General features: G+C 44.3%; 1 protein-coding gene across 3 annotated transcripts in view; it reads right to left on the bottom strand.

Annotated features, from left to right (window-relative positions):
• The window catches only part of LOC126285011 (carboxypeptidase N subunit 2), a 168,360-nt gene that overhangs the window by 40,898 nt on the left and 101,316 nt on the right, over positions 1–26,146 (bottom strand). For all 3 annotated transcript variants that reach the window (XM_049984320.1, XM_049984322.1, XM_049984321.1), the window contains one exon: positions 9,213–9,472. In XM_049984320.1, coding sequence (XP_049840277.1) covers positions 9,213–9,472 — 260 coding nt within the window. The remainder of the gene's footprint in view (positions 1–9,212; positions 9,473–26,146) is intronic.

Here is a 26,146-nt window from a genome sequence, read left to right as displayed (position 1 = left end):
GCCCGTGGCACCGCCTACTTCATTCTTCACTTTGGTGTTGCAAAAATTGGACGTTCACCACACCCAAACCCTTAAATCTGATTGTCCCAGAATAGAGCGTGATTCATCACTCCAAATCATTCGTTTCCAGTCACCCAGCGTCCATTGTCGGCGTTTCTTACACCGCCTCAGAAATCTCTTAACACTGATTACAGAAATGTGTGGCTTACGAGGAACTGCTCGGCCCTTGCAGCCCGTTATTCTTAACTCTCTACGAATAACGAGTGTGTCAGTTGGACTCCTGGTAACACTTTGGAACTCTCGAGTGATTCCTTCCACTGATTTCATGTGTTTACAATCCCCCTGCTCGACGATCCTTGTCCTTCGGTACACAAGGTCCGCTTGGCCTTGTTTTAGCTGTGATGGTTTCTTCGCCAAGCTCCCAGCTGCGTGAGCAGTAGGTGAAGTGGGCAGCTTTAGAAGAGTTTAAATGTCCCTCATGCATCTGTTTCTCAAGTGACACCCAGTGACTACTTGACGCTCGAACATAATGAGTTCTGCTGACCGACAAATTCTGCTTTTGCAGTTGTACTGGCGGCTGCGCCACTCGTCACATCTAGTGGTCAACTCCGTGGTACAGGTGCGTGTCCAGATATGCTACTTTTGATCGGATAGTGTATACGGATTTTGCATCTCCTCGGTATAATTTTGTGACCAATGCCTTAGACAAACTAACAAGAGCTTGTTTTTGAGCTTCGGTCAAATTGTGCAGAAACACATCTGGAAGAGGTCTTGTTCACCGCTAGATCCTCGTGCAAAATCGGACTACTGCACACTTCGATAAACATCTGTCTCACGGTACGACACATGGAGATCCTCTCTTGTCATGTTACGCACGAAATCGATGCTTTTTTTTTTTTTTTTTTTTTTTAACAGCAACTGATTCTGTTCGATCTGGCGAAAGCCACCTGTGACGGAAGAACGATCACGACGGCACGTAGCGAGTGACATATTATCGAAAGCTGGGCCAACTGATCCGCGGCATTGACTCGGAATTAAACATTGACGAAAGTCATAAAAGAGTCAAACAACGAAATTGTCGACATGAAATTTCCATACCGTCAGAGCATTGTTTTTTTTTTTTTTTTTACTCGCACACTACACGCAAACTGTTCGCTCTGTTTCTCAGTTACCGTTATTGTATCAAACACAGATAATTAATTTTATAACAGCAATATTATGTTAGATATCAATTGTGAAAACTTAAAAGGTAACTCTCGTGGACGAGAGCAGTAACTGTTTCTTGCTAGTAAATAAACTGTTGGCAATTAAAACTGCAACATCATGAATGCGGCATACACCGAACGTCTTATTAGTAAGAATTGCAGTACAGACACGCACACATGCATTAAAGCAAAACCATACCAAGTAGGTAGAAGTAACGCCATCTGCATTCTTTACGCACACTCTCGAACACTGAAAATAGTGCATCGAGAGGGAAGAAAGGTACAAACGCGAAACTTTGCGAACAGGTACTGTGAGATCCGATGTGCAAATTATCCAAACTTGGCGCCCGTCTGCATGCCCATAGACCTTGCAGTGGACGAGTCATACATGTGAGGTCATTTGTCGACTCGAGGAGGGCGTTAGGATGTTCAGGAAGCCAGGTCGACGTGTTAGACGACATTTCTCACAGTTGAGACCCTTTGAGAGGGGCCTGGTCATCGGCATGAGAACCGCACTCTGGTCGGCACGCCGTGTGTTTCTCCAGGTCGATCACTGGGAGTGCTCCGTCAATGTTGGGACATGAGATGCCATGCACGTGCAACGTACTGGCTGGAGCGACCAGGAAGAGAAAGGGGACAGAGCATCGAAGGATCGGCTCACCTACAAGTGGTGCCAAGCCAGATCGACGTGTACTGCCACAGATTGGCGAGACGTGTTCTTTGGCGATGACTCTCGATTCGTTTTCGGAACGTGTGATAACCGTTTGCAAGTGTGGAGGCAGTCTGGAGAACGGTACAGTTCCAGCCAGGCTGCGAGTTCGCACATCGCCAGCACAGCCGGTCTGAGGGGCCATAGCCTACCATGAGTGATCCTCTCTAAAGGTGGTATGTGGAACCTTAACTGGGCAGCGTTACACTGATGACATTTTTGAACACTTTGTAGGACCATGCCTTCGTGGTCATCCAGTGGCACTCTCCCAGCAAGATAATCGTCGTCCACATAGAGCTCGAGTTTTTCAAGCCTTCCTACTTGATGTTCCCACTCCCGCATGGCCGGCTTTCTCCCTGGACTTGTCCCCTACAGAGCAGATGTGCGACCTGATGGAACGCCGGATGTCACTCTGTACATGTTTTGAAAGTGTTCAAGATCAGCGGGCCAGTATGCTTCAGGCATGTAATCAACTCGATGCCGGACCATGTTGCGGCATGTATTGCAGCAGAAGGTGCTCCATGCACTATCGATGTGGCACTGAATTTGTCTACTTGTACTGTCTGTGTCTATTCAAAAAATGGTTCAAATGACTCTGAGCACTATGGGAGTTAACTTCTGAGGTCATCAGTCCCCTAGAACGTAGAACTACTTAAACCTAACTAACCTAAGGACATCACACACATCCATGCCCGAGGCAGGATTCGAACCTGCGACCGTAGCGGTCGCGCGGTTCCAGACTGTAGCTCCTAGAACCGCTCGGACACTCCGGCCGACTCTGTATCTGTTTATATGCCTTTATTTTACGGTAAAGTGAATCTCTCATCTGTATCATTATGTCCAATAAACTGCTTTTCGATCTGATGCTGTCCTCTTGATGGACTATTTTCTATGTTCCTGAGCGTATGAGAAAAGATTATGTAGCTTGTTTCTCATTTAGAATTCGCATTGGAATGATGGCTGTCTACGGTAGGATACTGTTATACCTCGCTTAAGAAGGGGAAACGTCTACCATGTCTGAATTTGGTGATGGCAGAATCGTAGCAGAGCCACACTGTGAATCATCGTTAGGCGATATCGCTGCTTCTGTTGGTCGGGACCCGACAGTTGTCACGCGAATACGGAATCGATGGGTTTGGTAGCGCTATTCTGAGTGGCACGTAGGACCTTCACGGCGGACCGTGGGCAGCTGGCTTCAGGAAATGGTCTTGTATTCAGCAAGGCACGCATCCACGTGGACAGTGCGACGCCGTCTGGACCAGCACGGACTGGCAGCATGGTGGCCACTGCCGCAATTTTTGCGCTACGAATACTTTCCACAGGAGTGCTCCGACGATTTCTTTTCAGTCCGACCTGGTTGTGCATACAGAATCAAAAAGGATATATCTGCGTGTGGAGTATCCAAGGAGAACGAACATTGCCAGATTCCATTCGTCATGGTCATACTGGATCGCCACTTGGTGTGACAGTACGGAATGCCATTGGTTAAAACAACCTCTAATTCGAATAGATGGTAATTTGCACAGCAACGATTACGTTTCTGACGTATTAAAGCCGTTCGCCATTGAGCTGTGCCACGACCTATCGGTAAACTGTAGCACGTTTTTGAGACAAAGACACTGGTGTACGGAACTGGCCGTCGAGAGGGTGCACTTGTGCTGGAAAGGGGCGATTTGACAGTACGGCGCTGGATGAAGCGCAGGGAGATGTAGACTGAAGCGGTGCGGTGTTGGAGCGTGGCCTTCTGGCTTCCAAGGCTCCTGGGTTCGACAGAAGACGTCGCGGTCACACAGGACGCGGGGTGTGAAGTGTGTGACGCTGGTTACGACGTCCTGTTGGGACGCAGTCGAACAGACGGAATGGTCTGGTCTACTGCAGTAAGATCGGCTGTTGAAGTGTGACGTGCTGCAATTACGTCTGCTGCCGCAACCCAGACCAGCTGTCTTCAGCGCCGACCAGGAGTCCGGTGAAGACGTACTTGGTGTGGATTTCTTCGAACTACGGTCCGTTGCAGTGGTGGGCGACGCAGGTTAATTTAAAGGCTATTTCATGGCTCCGCAGTACTGTCCCCATGGGAATCATTATAGTCGCTACTTGTACTGTGGCTGGCAGGTATTTTACCAAGTTCTGTAGAGTGGCTGTGCTCAGCCTCCCTGTATTCCCGGATGCGTGGTACTTGTGTCCACTCAGAGGTATCCTATGCGTGGTAGATCCTTATACCCACGTCTACCTGGTCCTTAAGCTCCGGCTTCCGATGGTATGGACGTTGTTAATTATTTTCTTTGTAAGATATTCGTGCCGTGGATATTGATTTCACCGTTGTATTTGTGCATCTTGAACTGTGAAACCGAGCGGGGCTGCTTGGTGGGGACCGCTGTTACTTCTTTTCATGGGAACGTTACAAATTATCAGGTAAGCTAGTGACGCATTCGTCCTGAGCTGTGATTTTTCAATTTAAAAGCAGTGTGAGCGAGCTTGCTTATATTTTCTGGCGCTTTCTGGTACGTCTGTGCGCTCTCTTCTCCCATGTTAAAATTGTTTATTGGTCTAACCTGGCCTCTTTATGGAGCTCCTCACAAGTCGTTTATTATTCCGGGGGAAAGAGAGGGCAGATAACATCTTAACACTAATTGTTCATTGTGTTCTTAGCTCGCTCAGCTGAAGATTATGTTTCAGCTCAGCTCACACCCGATATAGCGGTCAGAGCCTTGAATTGGTATTTAATTGTCATGCGTATTTCAGAGAGTGTATTTTGTTTGTTATAGACATGTTCTGCTCCCGTGCTTATTCTAAAGGCAAGTGCGAGGGTTTGGTTGAGCAAACGGTGCCCGACGTAGTTGTATACTCCCGCTAGGGAGGCTAAGGCGGTTTGCACTAATTCTGATGTTGGTGTGTTTATGTTACCGCCGTTATTCTGTAACTGCTGTCATTAGTAAAATTTTATTTTGACTTTGGTGCAGCTCTTTGATGAGTTGATCCTTTCCTTTCGAGTTTCTGATTAGTAAAGATAATTATCATTCCTGTAAAGTGTAAAACCTGCTTAATAACCATTGCTAAATTGCTTTCAGCTTGGCCGATGGTTTGCTATTAGCACTTCTGAATAATTGTTCAGTTGTAATCTCAAAGCTCTAAAGAAGCCTAAAGGCTCTTGTTCTGTTTTACTCGAAATATTCTTGTCGGTACTAAAATTGTTTTCAATATTCTCTTAAGATAGGATTTCAGTTTCACGAACGGCGCTTAATTTTCATTTGGGTCTCGAGCAATCAGTGAATCGCAGAAAGTGTACCAGTCATGTCACAACTTCGAGGTGTATGCGATGATATCATTCAGCACGACAGTGCAAGACCGCACGTTGCCGGTGCTATCCTGACCTACGTCGATTATAGACGCTATGCCATCACCCACTCCAACTGACCAGCTGCCGCATACAGTTGAAACATCGTGGAATGTCGTACCCTATGATCATTGTTCACTTGGACTCCATGACAAGCCACGTTAGAGCCCTTGTTGCCGTTGTGAGCGGTCGAGTCTGCACTGGACACTGTGGTCAACGTGCAGCGACCACTTTTCCTCCGAAGTGCCAGGCAGAAGGTGAGGGTTTGCCCACTTTCGGCCGACTGGCGATGCGCCCCACGGCCTGCACTTTCACTCAAACAATTTCACAGAAACTACTTGGCAACAAAATCATTTTTGCGTTACTTATTGCTTCATATGTCAGCTTCATGAAGATGTGCCCATCATTTCAAATTCGAAAAAGATTTCATTGAAAACTGGGGGTCGCTACGATTTTGTGTTTGATGCATATTACATAATATGTTGTTGCATATGAAATTCAGACAAGATATTGAATTTTTGTTTGGACTTGGCTGGAGGTCTCTGTCTGTCACCATTCTAGAAAGAACTGATTTGATGTAGCACACACATTTGTGATTGTAGATGCCAGCGGTAAGCTAGAATGAAACATCCACAACATTCCTCATATTTCATAAGCCATTTCAGAATTCGAAATGACAATTTGACAAATGATAGCACACAAGGAGGAGAGTATTTTTCCGTATGGTTATTATGCTAAAATTGATTATCTGCCATGTTATTTCACTAACTACAGACTTTTCCGGTGGAAGAATTTAATATGTAATGGCTAACGATAACTGATGAAATGGGAAATCGTACGCATTTTGAAACAGCAAGTGATCAACAAGTGAAGACACTGCTCGCTTATTTTAGTACCGAGAATGTGCTTTTTTTTACTAGTTATTGATGTTAATTTTAGTGAGTTCCTCACTTGATAAACTTAATTCTCTCGCAGTTGCGTCTACAGAATACCTACATCTACATCTACGTAGCTACGGTATGTGGTGTAGAGTACCCTGTGCGATCACTTGTCATTTCCTTTCCTGTTCCACTCAAAATAAAGCGGGGGAAAGTCGAGTATCTATATTCCTCCCTATGAGACCTAATTCGTAGTGTCTTATATTTGTGGTCCTTACATGCAATATATCTTGGAGGCAACAGAGTCGTTCTGCACTCAGCTTCAAAAGCCACCTCTAAATTTTCTCAGCACTATTCCTTGAAAATAACATCACCTTCACTCCAGCGATTCCCATTTGAGTTGGCGAAGCATTTCAATAACATTTGCATGGTGTTTGAACCGACCAGTAACAAATCTATCAGGCTGTCTCTGAATGGCTTCAATATCTTCCTTCAGTCTGACGTGGTATGGATCCCAAACACTCGAGCAGTACTCAAGAATGAGTCACACCAGTGGCCTACATGCGGTCTCCTTTACAGGTGAACCGCATTTTCCTAAAATTCTCCCGGTAAACCGCAGTCGACCACTTTCCTCCTCTAGCACAGTTACCACGTGCCCGTTCCATTTCGTATCACTTCGCACAACTTGTCTGCCAGGTGGCATTGTGTCAACTCTTCTGTGTTTCGCCAAAAGAAGCTAATTTTAACTTGATAACAAGAGAAATATAGGTTTCATTTAAAATTCGCCATTCATGACGCTTCTCTGAAAGTTACAAACGGTTAACAAGGCAGGCGAAAATAAATTCCTGCTTTTTTGCGTTTACAAAGTGGTTCTTTTTAGAGGCTAACCAAAGCAGAGGATAGAGTAGATTTTGAATGGTCACCGTGCAAGTGCAGCAGTGGCGAGACCCCACTTAATATTTACGAAAGATGTGAGTGCAGGCTTCAGTTTAGAGGGGCGCCTCCACCCCGGCGCTCGCTACGTCGCCTACAGCACCCTCCGCCACCGCCAAGCGTGCCCGGCAGGTTGGGCGCCTATCACCCATGTCATTCTGTGCGCACTCCAGCTCTGTGTGCGACATTTTGCATTCTGTTTACCCCCCAAACCATAGTACTACATATACAATCCTAGTGTGTAGGAATCAGCATGGGTTTCGAAAAAGACGGTCGTGTGAAACCCAGCTCGCGCTATTCGTCCACGAGACTCAGAGCGCCATAGACCCGGGTTCACATGCAGATGCCGTGTTTCTTGACTTCCGCAAGGCATTCGATACAGTTCCCCACAGTCGTTTAATGAACAAAGTAAGAGCATATGGACTATCAGACCAATTGTGTGATTGGATTGAAGAGTTCCTAGATAACAGAACGCAGCATGTCATTCTCAATGGAGGGAAGTCTTCCGAAGCAAGAGTGATTTCAAGTGTGCCGCAGGGGAGTGTCGTAGGCCCGTTGCTATTCACAATATATATAAATGACCTTGTGGATGACATCGGAAGTTCACTGAGGCTTTTTGCGGATGATGCTGTGGTGTATCGAGAGTTTGTAACAATGGAAAATTGTACTGAAATGCAGGAGGATGTGCAGAGAATTGACGCATGGTGCGGGGAATGGCAATTGAATCTCAATGTAGACAAGTGTAATGTGCTGCGAATACGTAGAAAGAAAGATCCTTTATCATTTAGCTACAGTATAGCAGGTCAGCGACTGGAAGCAGTTAATTCCATAAATTATCTGGAAGTATGCATTAGGAGTGATTTAAAATGGAATGATCATGTAAAGTTGATCGTCGGTAAAGCAGATGCCAGACTGAGATTCATTGCAAGAATCCTAAGGAAATGCAGTCCGAAAACAAAGGAAGTAGGTTACAGTACGCTTGTTCGCCCACTGCTTGAATACTGCTCACCAGGGGGGATCCGTACCAAATAGGGTTGACAGAAGAGATAGAGAAGATACAACGGAGAGCAGCGCGCTTCGTTACAGGATCATTTGGTAATCGCGAAAGCGTTACGGAGATGATAGATAAGCTCCAGTGTAAGACTATGCAGGAAAGAGGGTCAGTAGCTCGGTAGTTGGAGTTTCGAAAACATACCTTCACCGAGGAATTAAGCTCCCTCCTACGTATAACTCGCGAAGAGACCATGAGGATAAAATCAGAGAGATTAGAGCCCACACAAAGGAATACCGACAATCTTTGTTTCCAGGAACGATACGACACTGGAACAGAAGGGAGAACCGATAGAGGTTGTATGGGGTCCGTAGGCCCTTACTATAACTTTGCACTCGGCACAGGTCGATAGGGCAAACAATCGATTGCGATGTGTTGCGAGAGCGAGTGTCGAGTCGCGCCAGAGTGGATGGCGGGAATGGTGTGTGTGTGTGTGTGTGTGTGTGTGTGTGTGGAGCCCATTGTTGGAATACAGGGTCTTCAACCGAGAAGAGTGTGACCATCGCCGTGGTTAAACCCCTAAATAATAAATAAATACCGGCAAAGTGATGGAGTATCTTTATAAAAGTGATCAGTGACGTCACCAGTGCGTCTGCCGTGCCGGCCTAACCTTGGATTGCAGTGTTGGATGCAGTGATGGATTAGCGTGTGACGATAATGGCAAATGAAGAAAGCCTGTGCTGAGATTAGCCGTAATTAGATATGTATGACGAAGGCAGTGGCTGTCTCCTTTTTGTGTTTTGAGAAGAATATAAGTTCGTAATTAGTAAAACTGTGTTGGTGTTCCTTATTACCATACATTCAGTATTGTAGTATTGAACAGGACGAACTGGAAAGTAACAACTTCCGTAGCAGTCAATTCCGATTACCAGCCCCTTTAGGTTCACGCTCATGTTAATAATAAATATTGGGCTGCTATTCGATCAGATCAGGTCGGGATAAAAACGGAGGTGTTACAAGGTATTCAAGGTACCCTCCGCCACACACCGCCGGGTGGCTTTCCGAGTGTGGACGTAGATGTAGACGTAGATGTAAGCAGAATAAGTGGAATGCCCCTATTTGACATGCCGGCAGTGCGGCGCTGTGCGGGGTGTGTACTGACAGCTTGAGCAGGCTGGGCGAGTGCGCGAGCAGGCGGCCGTCGAAGCCGCGCAGCAGGTTGTTGTTGAGCAGCAGCGTGGTGAGGTTGTGCAGGCCGCGAAGCGCGCCGGCCGACAGCTGCTCCAGCGTGTTGGCGAACAGGAACAGCTTCTGCAGCGCCGGCAGCTGCACGAACGCGCCGTCGGGCAGCTGCGACAGCAGGTTCTGGCCCAGGTGCAGCTCGCGCAGGCACCGCAGCCCGCGCAGCTCCTCCCCGCTCAGCTGCAACACCACCACCCACACACACACTTTGCTGACGCCGTACAGAAGCTTAATGGCCGACAGCAGTCCAACTACATCAAATAAAGGTGGCAGGGGTAAAATACAGGGAGCAAAAGGCTATTTACAGTTCGTACAGAAACCAGATGGCAGTTATAAGAGTCGAGGCACACGAAAGGGAAGCAGTGGTTGGGAAGGGAGTGAGACAGGGTTGTAGCCTCTCCCCGATGTAATTCAATCTGTATATTGAGCAAGCAGTAAAGGAAACAAAAGAAAAGTTTGGCGTAGGTATTAAAATCCATGGAGAAGAAATAAAAACTTTGAGGTTTGCCGATGACATTGTAGTTCTCTCAGAGACAGCAAAGGACTTGGAAGAGCAGTTGAACGGAATGGACAGTGTCTTGAAGGGAGCATATATGATGAACATCAACAAAAGCAAAACGAGGATTATGGAATGTAGTCGAATTAAGTCGGGTAATGCCGAGGGAATTAGATTAGAAAATGAGACACTTAAAGTAGTAAATGAGGTTTGCTGTTTGGGGAGCAAAATAACTGATGATGGTCGAAGTAGAGAGGATATAAAATGTAGACTGGCAATGGCAAGGAAAGCGTTTCTGAACAAGAGAAATTTGTTAACATCGAGTATAGGTTTAAGTGTCAGGAAGTCGTTTCTGAAAGTATTTGTATGGAGTGTAGCCATGTATGAAAGTGAAACATGGACGATAAATAGTTTAGACAAGAAGAGAATAGAAGCTTTTGAGACGTGGTGCTACAGAAGAATGCTGAAGATTAGATGGGTAGATTAAATAAATAATGAGGAGGTACTGAATAGAATTGGGGAGAAAAGGAGTTTGTGGCACAACTTGACGAGAAGAAGGGATCGGTTGGTAGAACATGTTCTGAGGCATCAAGCGATCACCAATTTAGTACTGGAGGGCACTGTGGAGGCTAAAAATCGCAGAGGGAGACCAAGAGATGAATACACTAAGCAGATTCAGAAGGATGTAGACTGCACTAGGTACTAGGAGATGAAGAAGCTTGCACAGGATAGAGTAGTATGGAGAGCTGCATGAAACCAGTCTCAGGACTCAAAACCACAACAACAACAACATCAAATAAAATCGGCATAACTTCTGAACGGCTTCCGTTAGGACGTTCAAACTGCATGGTTGGCCGCGGGCCATGTTAGGAACTACCAACAGTATTACGGTTTCGTTTAGGGACGAAGCCGACTTTTATTCGGATGCAATCGTCAGTAACCAAACTTGGCACATCTGGGGGGCTGAGAACCCACATTTCGCGATCGAGAGATCTCTTCACCCTCAACGGGTGACTTTGGGGTCTGCAGTGTCCAGTCACGGATTTATCGGTGTACTATTCCTTGCTGGCACAATGACTACCGAAAGCTTTTGGAAGGTGACTTCATCCCCATTATCCAAAGTGGCCCTGACTTCGACAAGATGTGGTTCATGCAAGATGGAGCTCGACCAAGCAGGAGAGCTTTTCTGATGTCCTCGAGGAGCACTTCGGGGAATCCATTCAGAACCGAGACGGCACTAGCATGGGCCTCCATTGTCCGCCGTGCTCTACATACATTGTAAGTCTGTGTTAAGGTCTTGTGAGACCAGACTACTTAGGTCATCGGTCTCTAAGCTTGCACACTACTTAATGTAACTCAAACTAACTTACGCTATGGACAGCACACATACCAATGAGACCTCTGTCGTCGGGGCATAGGGGGGGGGGGGGGGGGGGGGGCGCGACGCGACGGGGTGGACCGTGACAAGGCGCCTAAGTCCACGCGGCCTTATTCTACGGATCTGAAGAAATGTGACTCCTTTCTTTGGGGCTATATTAAAGACAAGGTGTACAGCAATAACCCAAACACCACTGATGAACTGGAAATAGCCATTCAGGAGGTCATCTCCACCATCGATGTTCCGACACTTCGGCGAGTCACGCGGAATTCCGCTATTCCTGTGCGCCACATCATCGCCAATGATGTCAGGCGTATCGAACATGTCCTAATCTAAATCCGAATACCTGTAGTGACGTTTATATGTTGAATAAAGCGTGTGCACGCCGTAATTCGCAACTAATTTAAGTTTTTTTTCGTATAGTTCAGTAATTGTCACCCTGTAAGCTCTCTAATATTTTGGAAATGAACATCCTAAATTCGGCTTCGTGAGGCAAAAAAATGATTTTTAGAAGATGGCTGTGTTATGTAGTGATGGAGGGAGGGTTTTAGTTTCTTGACAACGAGTATTTTTGCTGTGCTATTCACACTGTAGTAAAAGAGTTGAAGATACATGACAGGGAGTGCAATGAATGAAAAGACAATAGAGCAGACACGAGGTATGATAGTCTCTATGTTCATTGGCATGTAGCCCCAATGATTATTCCTAAACAGGAGTGATATGGTCGACATACTGTACATCACAAATGTATTCTCGCATTCGGAAGGACGACAGTTCAATCCCGCGTCCGCCCATCCTGATTTAGGTTTTCCGTGGTTTCCCTAAATCGCTCCAGGGAAATGCTGGGATGGTTCCTTTGAAAGGTCGCGGCCGACTTCCTTCCCCATCCTTCCCTAATCCTATGAGACCGATAACCTCGCTGTTTGGTCTCTTCCCCCAAACAACCAACCAACCAACAAATGTATTGTGAATAAGTAGAGTTATAAAACTACTGCAGACTGTCACAAGTAAAAGTAGTATACAATAGTTTTCTTAGCAGCCTTGGTCAATTAAGACTGTAACAGCATTATCTGTATGTCAGGTGTGTTGTATACCTATCAGGTGTTACCTAATTTCCATGCTTTTTTTGCATATGTGATCAGTATCATACTAGATTCCGCCGCGTCGTGGCTGCGCGGTTTGAGGCGACATGTCACGGATTGCGCGGCCTCTCCCTCCGGAGGTTCGAGTCCTCTCTGGGGTCCTTAATAATTCCCTCATATTTCAACATTTGAATTATATTCTCGATGAAATCAGAACTGCCATACTCTCCAGAAACTGAGAGATAATACGTGGTCATTCAGCTGCCCCTACCACTGGGTTTTATGTAACCACCAGTGCATTCAAATACAATTTACAACATTTTCATATTCTCGTCCATGCTGTATATAAAGTACTAGTTCTATAGAAAAAAAATGAATAGGACCATTTTGTAGGAAATTTGATGTAGTTAAATTTTGTACTGGCATACGTTTTCGCCACTGGATATACTTTTTGAGTTATTGAAGGAAAACGTACAAAAGTTACCTTCAAATGCAGCCCCACTCCAAACTTCCACTCCCCACTCGGCTCTCGCCGTTCAGGAGCTCTACTATGTTGTTCATGCACTCGTTTCTGACACTGTACAAAAATTATGGACTGCGCGAATTATTTCCCACAGTCAGCCTTCATGGTCTTCATTGAGCGGCGTTATAAAGCCAGCAGCTAGTCGAGCAGCTACAATTTGTAAAACAGACGTTTGTGGACATTTTACCTGACAACTTCGTGAATTTTATCAGCATAAAATAACTACACTGTATTCAGCAGCCCTTCCGACGACGAAACTACTGCGATTTGAAGGGTTAAGTTTGGATCAAATTTCAACATAATTAGTTGTTAGCGTAACTTTTACAAAAGTCATTTTTCTTTTATTACCCTCATGTGCGCTTTTAAATTAATAGTGTTAATAGTGGCGTAATATCCCAATCAACAGAGACCAAAAAAGATCGAATTTTGGCAATAGTTCGTGTAGTCGGAAATGTTTCTACAGTGGTGGGAGGCATGCCTTGCCACGGACTATGAATCCTGACTGTTGTGGGGTGAATGTGGATTGGAGGTGACTTTGAAGGTCACACTTTTAGATTTCTCTTAAATAACTCGAAAAGAGTGGCCTCCAGCGGAAACGTACTCTAGTACGAGATTTAAATACATTAAATTTTCTACAAAAACTCCTGCTCATTTTTTTGTAGGACTAATAGCTTGCGCGTAGAGAACGAGAAAATATTAATATCTCACTCATCATTTTTGAAAGTTAGCTACAAGGCTGCGGGTTGCATAAAAACATAGCTGTAGGGCAGCTAAATCAGCCTATATAAGACGGGTGCAGTGATTGAAAAGACGACCGAGAAAACACAAGATATGATAGTCTCTAGTCATAATTACTGTTCTTAGGCAGGACTGATATGGTTGAAACATTACAAATGTATCGCACAAAATTCATCGCCAGGACTGACCGGCATCAGCTCTTGTATGAAAATACTTTGACAACAGGGTCACCATAATCAAGAATAAGGAGTATTAATAATTCTACGAGTTCCTTTTTAAGCTCGAGAGGAATTATTTATATTTCTCTAATTAATTAAGTGACACCCTGTTACAGATTTCAGCGGTGTGTTCTGTCCAGTCTAACTAATGATCCAGAATTATCTCCGGATTCTTTGCCGAAGAAGAAAAGGCTATTTGTGTGTTTCCTGAGTGAGATTTACACTCTGCAGCGGGGTGTGCGCTGATATGAAACTTCCTGGCAGATTAAAGCTGTGTGCCGGACCGAGACTCGAACTCGGGACCTGTTGCATTTCGCGGGCAAGTGCTCTGCCATCTGAGTTACCCAAGCACGACTCACGAGCCGTCCTCACAGCTTCAATTCTGACAGTACCTCACCTCCCACCTTCCAAACTTCACAGAAACTCTTCTGCGAACCTTTCAGAACTAACATTCCTTTCTTCCGGGAGTGCTAGTTCTGCTAGATTCGTAGAAGAGCTTCTGTGAAGTTTGGGAGGTGGGAGACGAGGAACTGGCAGAAGTAAAGCTGTGAGGACGGGTCGTGAGTCGTGTTTGGGTAGCTCAGATAATGCCGGCACGGTAGCTCAGCGTGTTCGGTCAGACGGCAGCGTGCTCTCTGTAATAAAAAAAACTGAGTCAAAGAGTCAACGATCAACTTGAACAGATATCTTGTGACGTCCTCCCAGACCAATCGCAATGAACAATAAAAAAATAAAAAAAAATAGTGGAGCACTTGTCCGCAAAGGGCTTAGGTTCCGAGTTCGAGTCTCACTCCGGCACACAGTTTTAATCTGCCAGGAAGTTTCTTATTTGTGTGTTGTTTAGGACTCAGGGTAGAAGAGTTTCTCAAACTTTTGTGACTAAGATTTCTTGTATTTTATATGGGTTAAGTTTCAAACCTATAATCGGCGGCCAATCTGATATGGTACGGAAGAGAATAGTCGCTCCGTCATTAAGATATATTGAGGAAAGCAAAGGACTTAATGCTGATCACTGTTTGACACCTAATATTACATATCTTCGTTATAACCTTTTTGTACCAATCATTACACGCTATTGGCGGTATGTAAGGTATGAACGGAATCGTTCTATAATACTCGAAGAAATTTTCTGACTAATTAGTTTAGAACGTAGAATGTCAGAGTCACCAATGTCGAAATCTTTGCTGAAATGGCACATTTTAGTCGCCTCTTGCTTATACACAGAATGTTTCACTTCGTTAGTCACTTTCGTAAGAACACTCGTCGCGCTGACATTTTTCCAGTAACCTGACTGTTATTCATACAAAACATTACTTGAGGTTAAGTAATTAATAAGCTGGTGGTGAGGTATACACAACTCTGGCCGAATACAAAGTGGCCTGTAGCTCATGGCTTCTTTGGGAGTTTCCCTTCCAGGTACAGGTTTTACGAGCCCCTGATTGGAGGCTATCGGGAAGATGCTGTAGGTCAGAGAACGGTTAACAGTGTCCGTTGCCTTGGACACTGGTGGAAGTTGATCACGTGCTCTGTAATATTATCGTGCACTGCGCCTGTCGTACGAATTGGTGCTATTGAGTTCTTGACCGTATTTAAGGTTAAGGAATGCAGAAAAATGTTTCGTTTGCATCGACCACTAATTCTTTACAGAAATTGAAGATTCGTGCCCTTGTGCGTCGGTCATATAAAAATATCAGCGTAGCAGAATACCGATTCAGACCCTCAATATGAACCACAAGTTCAGGAGTATACTTGTGTTTGCCTAATCCTAGAGCTCGTAGATTTTTCCACAAGTCGACAAGGCCTGTGAAAGTTCACAGTTAACTAGTGAGCATACCTGAGTTTTGCGTTTGTCACAGACTGACTAACGCGGTAGCGAGGTTGCTTGTACGCGAGATGATTACCGGAGGTCGGGTAGTGTTTACATGTCCTACGTGTTGCTTCTCTAATACTCACAAGGTGTTTAGGTGGTTCGATTCCCGGCTGCGGAGGAGATTTTCTCGGCTCGTGGGCCGGGTGTTTTGTTGTCCTCCTCATCATTTCCTCGTCATCGCCGGCGCGCAGGTCGCCCAGAGTGGCGTCGACTGAAGTAAGACTTGCACCTGGCGGCCGAACTTCCCCCCAATAGGGGCCTCACGGCCAACGATGCCATACGCTTGTTACAATATTTTGGGTGCCAGCGGTGGCCCTACACGACATTAGGCAGATGTACCGCTTTCTTTGGCTCCTCATTGTAGTTCAGATATTCTCCTTCCATGACTAAACTGTAACAGGTTTCCTTGATATTGTTAACCTCTTCCCATTACTAGCCTTAACTTGCATTTTTTTCACTACTTGTAAGAGAGTTCGCGAACTCTTTAGGCTGTTAGCACGTATTTATCCATTGTCTTCTGTCAGTCAAGCTGTTAGAGAGGACTAGACAAATCCAGGACACTTCAACATCTCTTCATCGTCTTGCCTGATTTGGCAGATCTGACACTTTCAAAGTAATAATTGGCTAGATGTATAGCCGCATCACGTTCTCCAATAAAACATTTGTCACTAGATGGATAAATGCTATATTTATCCTTTTAGTGACACTTATTTGAAGATATGACCCCGCTGTATACCCAGAATACTTTCATGTTAAATGATTCTGATCGTGAAAGTTGCGGTGTAACCACCTCGCTGGGTATTATTGTTTCCTACAGAAAATAATTCAAAGTAAATGTCTTTGTGAAATATTAATTTTGTCAATGCTAGCTGAAATAAATGTTCTTGGACTTTGGTGGATGTGTAACTTAGTTTGGTTCAAATGGCTCTGAGCACTATGGGACTTAACATCTGAGGTCATCAGTCCCCTAGAACTTAGAACTACTTAAACCTAACTAACCTAAGGACATCACACACATCCATGCCAGTGGCAGGAATAGAACCTGCGACCGTAGCAGTCGCGCGGTTTCAGACTGAAGCGCCTAGAACCGCTCGGCCACACCGGCCGGCTGTAACTTAGTTTGTTCAAAATAGTAAACGATGACCAGAACCTATGATCATTGTGTTGCTTCGCTGCAGCTCATGTTTCCTGTACGTTTTTTAAGTGAAAATGTACCAGAGAACACCATCGTTCTCAAAAAACGTGAAAAGTCGGTTAGTCTTTCTGGTGTACAATTTATTACATCACAGAGTGCTGCTCAAGATCTTACATCATACTAGATCACCAGCACTATTTCTCGCGGGTTTTATATACTCTTGCTAACAACTGACGTTGTGTTGCCTACAGCAAATTCGCTAATTACAATTACTAAAATGATTGATGATCACAAAAAAACAGTATCATCAAATGGTTACTATTAGAATGCAAGGAACGTAGACAAAAACCGTTACATATCTCTTATTTTCATGGAAAAATGTGTAAAATGATACGAATAAAAATGCTTATTAATTTTTGTTAATTACGCTAAAACTACATCATCCCAAGCATTTCTATGATGTTTCCTGTTTTGAATATGAGTAAATTATTTTTCAGTATGAACAGAATTTCAATGTGTAACACAGCAGCCATATAGACTGTTTACATTGTTAATTTTTTTCGTTTTATGAATTACAGTAATTACGAGGTAATTAGATGTTGTTATGTTATCCAATAGCATAGCAACCTGACAGTATGCCGAACAGAGTCGTTACGTGGTTCAGCCATTGCAGCCACAGTACATTTGGTATCTCTTTTGTTACTCGGTTGTTCGCAAATGAAAAGCCCTAATTGCAATCGAACGAATTGACAATACATGGTCCTACCAACTGGTGGACGTAATATTAGCAAGTACTTTAACATGAAGTGGTTGAAAGTTACGCTACAGAGCTCAAAAGGCGAAATTGCATATATTGGTTCCAACTAATGAAGTAGCAGTTGATGATGCAGTCCAAATTAGCTTCTAAATCTTACGTTTCAAATCGTGTGCAATAATACTCGCGCCCTTAACTAAACACTACCACCGTGTCGTTAACCAGACAGTCCTACTGCCATCCACGACTGGAGTCAGAGTGTGAGAGACTTCCAAATTGTGCTTCCCTAGAGGAGCAATAAATATAGTTATATTGAAACATAGTATTCCAGTCTCTCATTTCAGGCAGGTAGTTTTCATGAGCATAAATTACACCATCTGAACTACAGTTTCGAGTAAAAATGAAATAGACATCGTCGTATAACATATCACTCACCTGATAAAAGTCGTGTGTCGGCTGTAGCCTAACATTTAGCCACAATTTCCGCGATAGATAAGTTATCCATTATCTGATATAGAAGTTGATTCAAAGTAAAGTATTCGTGTAAACAAATATCTACGTTGCGATACGATGCAGCTGTGTCGTTTGCTGCGCGTATCATCGTCGCTAATCAGAAAAAAAAAACTTGTCACACCACTTCGATTTGACGATTAAACCTCGAGAGCATAGTCACACACGGCTGCATTTACGGTTTCTAAAATAAAAAGAACTACCATCAATAGGCAGGAAGAAAAGCTGCAAAGTTTGTAAGAAAGAAAGAAAACCCTCTACTTAAGATGTCTCCCGTCTACGATGATTCTATAAAAGATGCGGTCCAGGAAGGGAAAAGATAAGTGTTATTTATAGACAAACGTAAAAACGAAAATTTTAAGAACTAGCTCGTGACTAAATAAATTATAACTGTGTTTACATCAGTGGCTGCCTGACGAATTATTATGAATACCTCAGTGGTTAACGCTGTGAGCATTAATTAAATCAACCTTCGTCGATTTTGCTAGGTTTAATAAGTTGAGAATAATGTATAGAGCTTCTGTTAAGTTTGGAAGGTAGGAGACGAGGTACTGTCAGAAGTAAAGCTGTGAGGACGGGGCGTGAGTCGTGCTTCGGTAACTCGGTGGTAGAGCACTTGCCCGCGAAAGGCAAAGGTCCCGAGTTCGAGTCTCGGTCCGGCACACAGTTTTAATCTGCCAGGAAGTTTCATATCAGCGCACACTCCGCTGCAGAGTGAAAATCTCATTCTGGGGATATATGAGAAATTGTTGACATATTTGTAGTGGTGTTTCGACATTAACAATGTTGTATGAAATACAGCTTTTATGTTGCTTCTAAACATCTTACAAACAACAAAAAAGCTTGAAATTCTGAAATAAAACTGGATAATTCGAATTTAAGTGAATAGTGTGGATATAGGAAATGGGTGCAGAGCACAATCAAAGATTACAGAAAAAGAGAGCTGCTTGCTGTGAAGATAGTACATAACTAATACAGACAAATAAACGGAAGCTGACACACATTTGAAACTAGATCACTTGCAGCAGATGCAGTAGTATGCAAACTAAATGATGAGGCTTTAAAATGAAGTGACAAAAGTGACGCACATAAAGTCATAAGAAAGGACATGTGGCATCACCATCACAAAAAAACTGTGGACGAAGAGATTGAAGGACAATATAACGCAATAGTTGTGGGAAGGAAATCAGGAAGAAACAGATAAAAATAAGTGAATATAACGGAGATGAAGGTGAAAAAAAGTCTTAACTTACTTGTTAATGTTGTCATTATTCTTCTGACTGGTTTCACGTGGAACACCACGACTTCCTCACCCTTGCCAGCACTTCAGCTGAGATTACTACCTACACTCAACATTCTCAATTACTTTTTGCATCTACTGCAATCTATCTCCCCCTACAGCTTTCACCCTCTACCACACCCTCTAGTACTACGGGAGTTTTGGCCGATGTCTTAACACACGTCCTGTCATCTTGTACCTTCTTCTACTCAGTGTCTTCCAAATACTCCTTTCCTCAGCCATCCTATACAGAACTTCTTCACTTCCTACCGGTCCACTTAATATTCAACATCCTTCTGCAACGCCTAATTTCAAACACGCCGATTCTTGTGCGCGCGCGCGCGCGTGTGTGTGTGTGTGTGTGTGTGTGTGTGTGTGTGTGTGTGTGTGTATGTGTGTGTGTGTGTGTGTACTTGTTTTTCTGGGTATTTACGTGTACACAGCAATGCATGCTGGTGAATCATGGACTATATATATTTTTTCCATGATTCACCTGCATGCAATACTATGTACGCGTGGGTACATACCCAGAAACATCTTCCTTAAATTAAGGCCTATGTTTGAAATTAATAGAGGTATTTAGCGAAGAATTTCCTCGTTGTCTGTGCTAGCATGCCTCTTACGTCCTCGCTTTGTCCACCAATAATAATGAGTAATATTAAGAAGTTGCAGCACTCTGTGCGTTCGATTCCTGCTAAGTTTTCAAGCAACTCGATACCTGGAAAATAACGTTAGCACCTAAATCCAGACAGAATACTCTTCCATGTGACGTTCTTAGACGACATTCTGGCGTGGTCTACATACATAATCTGTAAACTAAAAGTAACACAGAGCATGTTTCGGTTGCCACTTAAATAACAACTCGAACGAATTTAATATTTCCAGAATGTCTGACCATTGATTTAATTTATCATATGTCAGCAACATACTGAGTTAGCCCTGAATATGGCTGCTGCATAAATCGAAGACTGTGATAAACGTGACACCAGCACTGCGGTGCGAACCAGGGCACGCCTGAGCCATTCTCGTGCCGAATTGGCCAACACGTGTCTGTCGCCACGTGGAGAATCTGTGCCACGCCAAGTCCATCTTTGGTACCACAGCACATGGAAGAACATGCTCGTCGCCCTAAACAGCCTTGCTGTTATATGGGAACGTCTGACTTCTGTCACGTCCCTGCCCTATAGGAGACTCAACAAGTCTGGCACGGCAAGTACTGTGTGCTTAAAATTACTTGTCAGCTCACACTTCACACACTGGAACAGAATTCACACACTCGGAGCTCTCAGCGTCAAGCGCATCACATAGTTTACAATCCCCGTCCCGCCAACCAATTTATATTTCTCCCGTGAAGATTAAGGTAAATGTCACGTTAGTTCCTGAAATAAGACATGAGTCCTATACTCCTCCCTTTCAACTCAAACATTCCCTGCCCCCCTCCCCTCCCCCAAATCCAGAGCATCAGAGCTTGTGGTCCGTCTCGAATGTTCTCATTATTGATAGGGAGTTAAGCCCTAACATTTCTTCCCTCCTCTTTGCTGCTGGTACATTAATGTCAATAAAGAGTACATACAGTCGCACTATAGGTCTGACACTTTAGTTCGCCTTTCTGATAGGCAAAACTGAAAGTCGTTTCAATTAGTCAGCGTACCGAAAGCGATAACCGCTGTGGCTAACAAGCAGTGTTGCCACACGCATGCAGATGACAGCTTGTTTCTTCTCTGACACTGTAACGAAAGCGCATGACTCTAACTCCTGCCAGGACAACATTTTTTTCCCTAAGTGTTACCATTCTGACCTGTTCAGAATACTTTCCTCTGATGACCTATTCTTTCTTTGAGGTATAAATGAAACTACGAAGACCTCAACCAAGGAACATGTTCAGATATCTACAGGCAAGAACTTCAGAAAGAGAATGAAGAACCTCTTATGGCGTTATTGAAATGCAGAGGTCAACAAAACAGCTAACATCCATAAGAGATAATCCTCAAGAGTTTTATTTTGAGTTTAGCACAATAATGAACTCTTTCATTGGTGATCGCTGCATAGTTTCCGCTACACTGTTCGAAAGAACGTGGGACGATATATTGCGCAGAGTTTATTATACTGCAATTGTGCACAGGGTGCGAAATATTTCTGGCATCTGTGTAATCATAGTAGTCATTCCACTGCAAGCTAAATGTGAGCCATTAACGAGATATTTGCTGAGAAATCTCCCGAGAGACTGTGTGAAACATTTAGAGCACTTACAGCAAAGTTTTCAGCGCATTTCAGTATAAGGAAGTGCAGTCAGAAAGATGTTTCTCTCCATAAAATAATGTACAGTTCAGTTATTCACAAAATCATGTTCTCCAGCGTGAATATTAGTCATTTTCGAAACGTTTTGTGGAAGATAAATTGTGAACTCTCACTTCAAGTGATGACATTTGGTAGTAGAGAACAAAGATATCAGGTTGCAATCTGCCTTCCACGAACGATAAAATTTCCTCTATCTAAAATATTTAGTCACAAAGAATTAAAATCTAAATAAACTGAAACATGCCCACGTAAATCTAAATCAATCGTTGGTACAAATCAGAACAACAAATTTGACAATTTAAGTATTTAGACTACCCACATTAGTCATAAGAAAACACAAGCGGCAAGACAATTACAGAAAACTGTGGATGATAAGGTTATCGGACAATATAAAGCAAATCTTGTGGGAAGAAAATAAGTAAATATAATAGAGATGGTTCAAATGGCTCTGAGCACTATGGGACTCAACGTCTAAAGTCTTCAGTCCCCCAGAACTTAGAACTACTTAAACCTAACTAACCTAAGGACATCACACACATCCATGCCCAAGGTAGGATTCGAACCTGCAACCGTAGCGGTCACGCGGTTCTAGACTGTAGCGCCTAGAACCGCACGGCCACCCCGGCCGGCTATAATAGAGATGAAAGTGTAAAAAGTCTTAACTTATTTTTTTTATATTACAACAGCAGAGTTACAAATATTCCTGGCAGCGTGTGGAACAGTTCGACGTAATTTTTAAGACAAACCATAATGAACAGTTAGTAGTTGACGTTTGTAAATCCGCACTTCACATGTAGAATCATTCATAATATACCACATAAACAAAGTTTTCTCTCTGTCCTATTCTTCATGTTTGTTCCTCTGGGTAGAGCTAGTATAAGTGGTCACTGATGTTCTTGGTTAAATGAAACACCAAACTAATTTGAGACGTAAAGTCAACACATTTTGAGCTAAACAGATTCTGAAAATTCCAGTTTGAACGTTGTGATGTATTCGTATGAGGCGAGGTCGAGAACACAGCATGTCGCAGGACGAGACACCCCATGCATCTTCACAAGCGTCACTGTAGGCGGGCTGCCCGGTAACATATTGCTATAGATCTCAATGCTGAGCTATCATCATCGACATGGGCCTTCGGAGCCGAAGGCCCACTCGTGTACCCTCGATGACTGCACGACACGAAGCTTTACGCCTCACCTGGGCCCGTCAACACCGACACTGGAAACATGTTGCCTGGTAGGACGAGTCTCGTTTCAAATGGTATCGAGTGTATGGACGTGTACGCGTATGGATTCAACCTCATGAATCGATGAACTCTGCATGACAGCAGGGGAATGTTCAAGCTGGTGGACGCTCTGAAATGTTGAGGGGCGTGTGCAGTTGGAGTGATATGGGATCCCTGATACGTCTAGATACGACTGTGACAGGTGACACGTATCTAAGCATCCTGTCTGGTCAGTTAGTTCCATTCATGAACGTTGTGCATTCTGACGGACTTGAACAGTTCCAGCAGGACAATGCGACACCCTACACGTCCAGAATTGCTAGAGTGGCTCGAGGAACCGTCTTCTGAGTTTAAATACTTCAGACTTCCCAGTCAAGAACATTGCTGAGCATACCTGGGAAGCCTTGCAACGTGGTGCTCATAAAAAATCTTCACCCGCTCGTACTCTTACGGATTTATGGACAGCCGTGACGGATTCATGGTGTCAGTTCCCTCGAGCACTACTTCAGACGTTAGTCGAGTCAACGTCACGTCGAGTTACGGCGCTTGTCCGTGCTCGCTGAGACCCTACACGATGTTAGGCCGGTGTACAAGTTTCTTTGGCTGTTTAGTGTATAATAACAGAATACTTAAACGGAATTAGTTTGAAAACGCAATGAGCTACTCTTATGTATTATTTCTCTACATAATCAACGATCAGATTTTATCGTTTATTATCCCGGAAAGGGCTGACTAATTTCCTCTGCTTCAAATTCTACCACCTGAGACTGCAGACAATCTGTGACAGCATCTTTGTCAGAGTCAAAGCGTTGGGAGCTAAGCCATTTTTTTCAGGTGTATGAAGAGGCGGAAATGTTTAGGAGTGAAATCTGGGCTGTGGCGCAGACGTAAGAGCCCGTGTGTTTTCTCAGTAGAGTGTCGCCGAGCTTTGTCTCTCAAAAACATGACTCAGCTAGCAGAGAGTTGCTTTTTATGAATCATTCTACTCACTTTCCTTTATGCCTTCCTGACAATATGCTTCAGAACTGATTGTTGTTCCATATTCCATAAAATTAACAAATAAAATTGCAAGAGACAAAAAATTAGTAGCCTAAACGTTTCTGGATGCTAGAGTTTGCCACGACGTTTTGTTTGTTTGTTGGGCAGTCAGGTATGACCGCACACGATTGCCTCTTTTGTCTCGACGTTAGCTTCAGAGAGTCAAGTCTCATCATCGGTCACGATTTTAAATGAAGGTTCAGACAAACAATCATCCGTTGACCACTGTAAAAGGCGTTTTAGAACCCAACGGGCACAGAATATAAGATAGCCTCCTATTGATGAGTGACTGAAGACACTCTTAAAACAATAGTTTCATTAAGAAAACGAAAATGTCCTCGGATGAATATCGAGACTTCATATATCAGAAATATCACTCCTGTCTTGTTCCTGTGATGTGCCTACAGGACGGATCCCAGAGTCGTGGTAGCCAGTTCGTGGTCTACATCTACATTTATACTCCGCAAGCCACCCAACGGTCTGTGGCGGAGGGCACTTTACGTGCCACTGTCATTACCTCCCTTTCCTGTTCCAGTCGCGTATGGTTCGCGGAAAGATTAATTGCCGGAAAGCTTGCGTGCGCGCTCGAATCTCTCTAATTTTACATTCGTCATCTCCTCGGGAGGTATAAGTAAGGGGAAGCAATATATTCGATACCTCATCCAGAAACGCAGCCGGCCGTGGTGGCCGTGCGGTTCTAGGCGCTTCAGTCTGGAACCGCGCGACCGCTACAGTCGCAGGTTCGAATCCTGCCTCGGACATTGATGTGTGTGATGTCCTTAGGTTACTTAGGTTTAACTAGTTCTAAGTTCTAGGGCACTGATGGCCTCAGCAGTTAAGTCCCATAGTGCTCAGAGCCATTTGAACAAGAAACGCATTCTCTCGAAACCTGGACAGCAAGCTACACCGCGATGCAGAGCGCCTCTCTTGCAGAGTCTGCCACTTGAGTTTGCTAAAAGTCTCCGTAACGCTATCACGCTTACCAAATAATCCTGAGACGAAACCCGCCGCTTTTCTTTGGATCTTCTCTATTCCCTCAGTCAACCCGACCTCGTACGGATCCCACACTGATGAGCAATACTCAAGTACAGGTAAAACGAGTGTTTTGTAAGCCACCTCCTTTGTTGATGGACAACATTTCCTAAGGACTCTCACACTGAATCTAAACCTGGCACCCGTCTTACCAACAATTAATTTTATATGATCATTCCACTTCAAATCGTTCCTCACGCACACTCCCAGATATTTTACAGAAGTAATTGCTACCAGTGTTTGTTCCGCTATCATATAATCCTACAATAAAGGATCCTTCTTTCTATGTATTCGCAATACATTACATTTGTCTATGTTAAGGGTCAGTTGCCACTCCCTGCACCAACTGCCTATCCGCTGCAGATCTTCCTGCATTTCGCTGCAATTATCTAATGCTGCAACTTCTCTGTATACTACAGCATCATCCGCGGAAAAGCCGCATGGAACTTCCGACACTATCTACTAGATCATTTATATCTATATTGTGAAAAGCAATGGTCCCATAACACTACCCTGTGGCACGCCAGAGGTTACTTTAACGTCTCTCCATTGAGAACAACATGCTGTGTTCTGTTTGCTAAAAAGTCTTCACTCCAGCCACACAGCTGGTCTGATATTCCGTAGGCTCTTACTTTGGTTATCAGGCGACAGTGCGGTACTGCATCGAACGCCTTCCGGAAGTCTAGTAGCTAGCACTGCTGCCTCTCGATCGCGGGGTCCCGGGTTCGATTCCTGCCCGGGTGGGGGATTTTCTCTGCCCGGGGTCTGGGTGTTTGTGTTCTCCTAATCATTTCATCATCATCATCATCATTTGTGTCAGTGGTTAGATTTGCCTGTGAAAAGAAATTGACTGTGTAACAACTGGGACTTTGTAAGGGCGCTGAAGACAGCGCAGTTGAGCGCCCCACTAACCAAACATCATCATCATCATCATCATCGTCCTAAAGTCGTGGTAGGCGCCAGCGCGATGAGCTGGCACGCTATTGGGCCGGTACCGCCGGCGTGTGACGTCTGACGCACTGCTGGTGAAGACCGCTACGAACAGGACCGCATCGCCCAGCTTGCAGCGGTGAGACGAAACTACTGGTGGTGCCGAGCTGTAGCGCTGGAGAACAACTGCTGGTGCGGCCGCACGGAACTGCCGGCACTGCCAAGTTGAGTCGTATAACGTAACTGAATCAGCCGCGCTGTTTCTTCTACTGAAGGTTTTCAGTGTCCCTCGCCTGGTGTACTGTTAACCCTAGTGGGCTTCGCGTGAAATTCGCTCGGTAAGTTGCG

This window comes from Schistocerca gregaria, chromosome 8 (assembly GCF_023897955.1).
Source record: "Schistocerca gregaria isolate iqSchGreg1 chromosome 8, iqSchGreg1.2, whole genome shotgun sequence".
NCBI classification, from domain to species: domain Eukaryota; kingdom Metazoa; phylum Arthropoda; class Insecta; order Orthoptera; family Acrididae; genus Schistocerca; species Schistocerca gregaria.
This window is presented reverse-complemented; position numbering and strand designations above follow the sequence as displayed.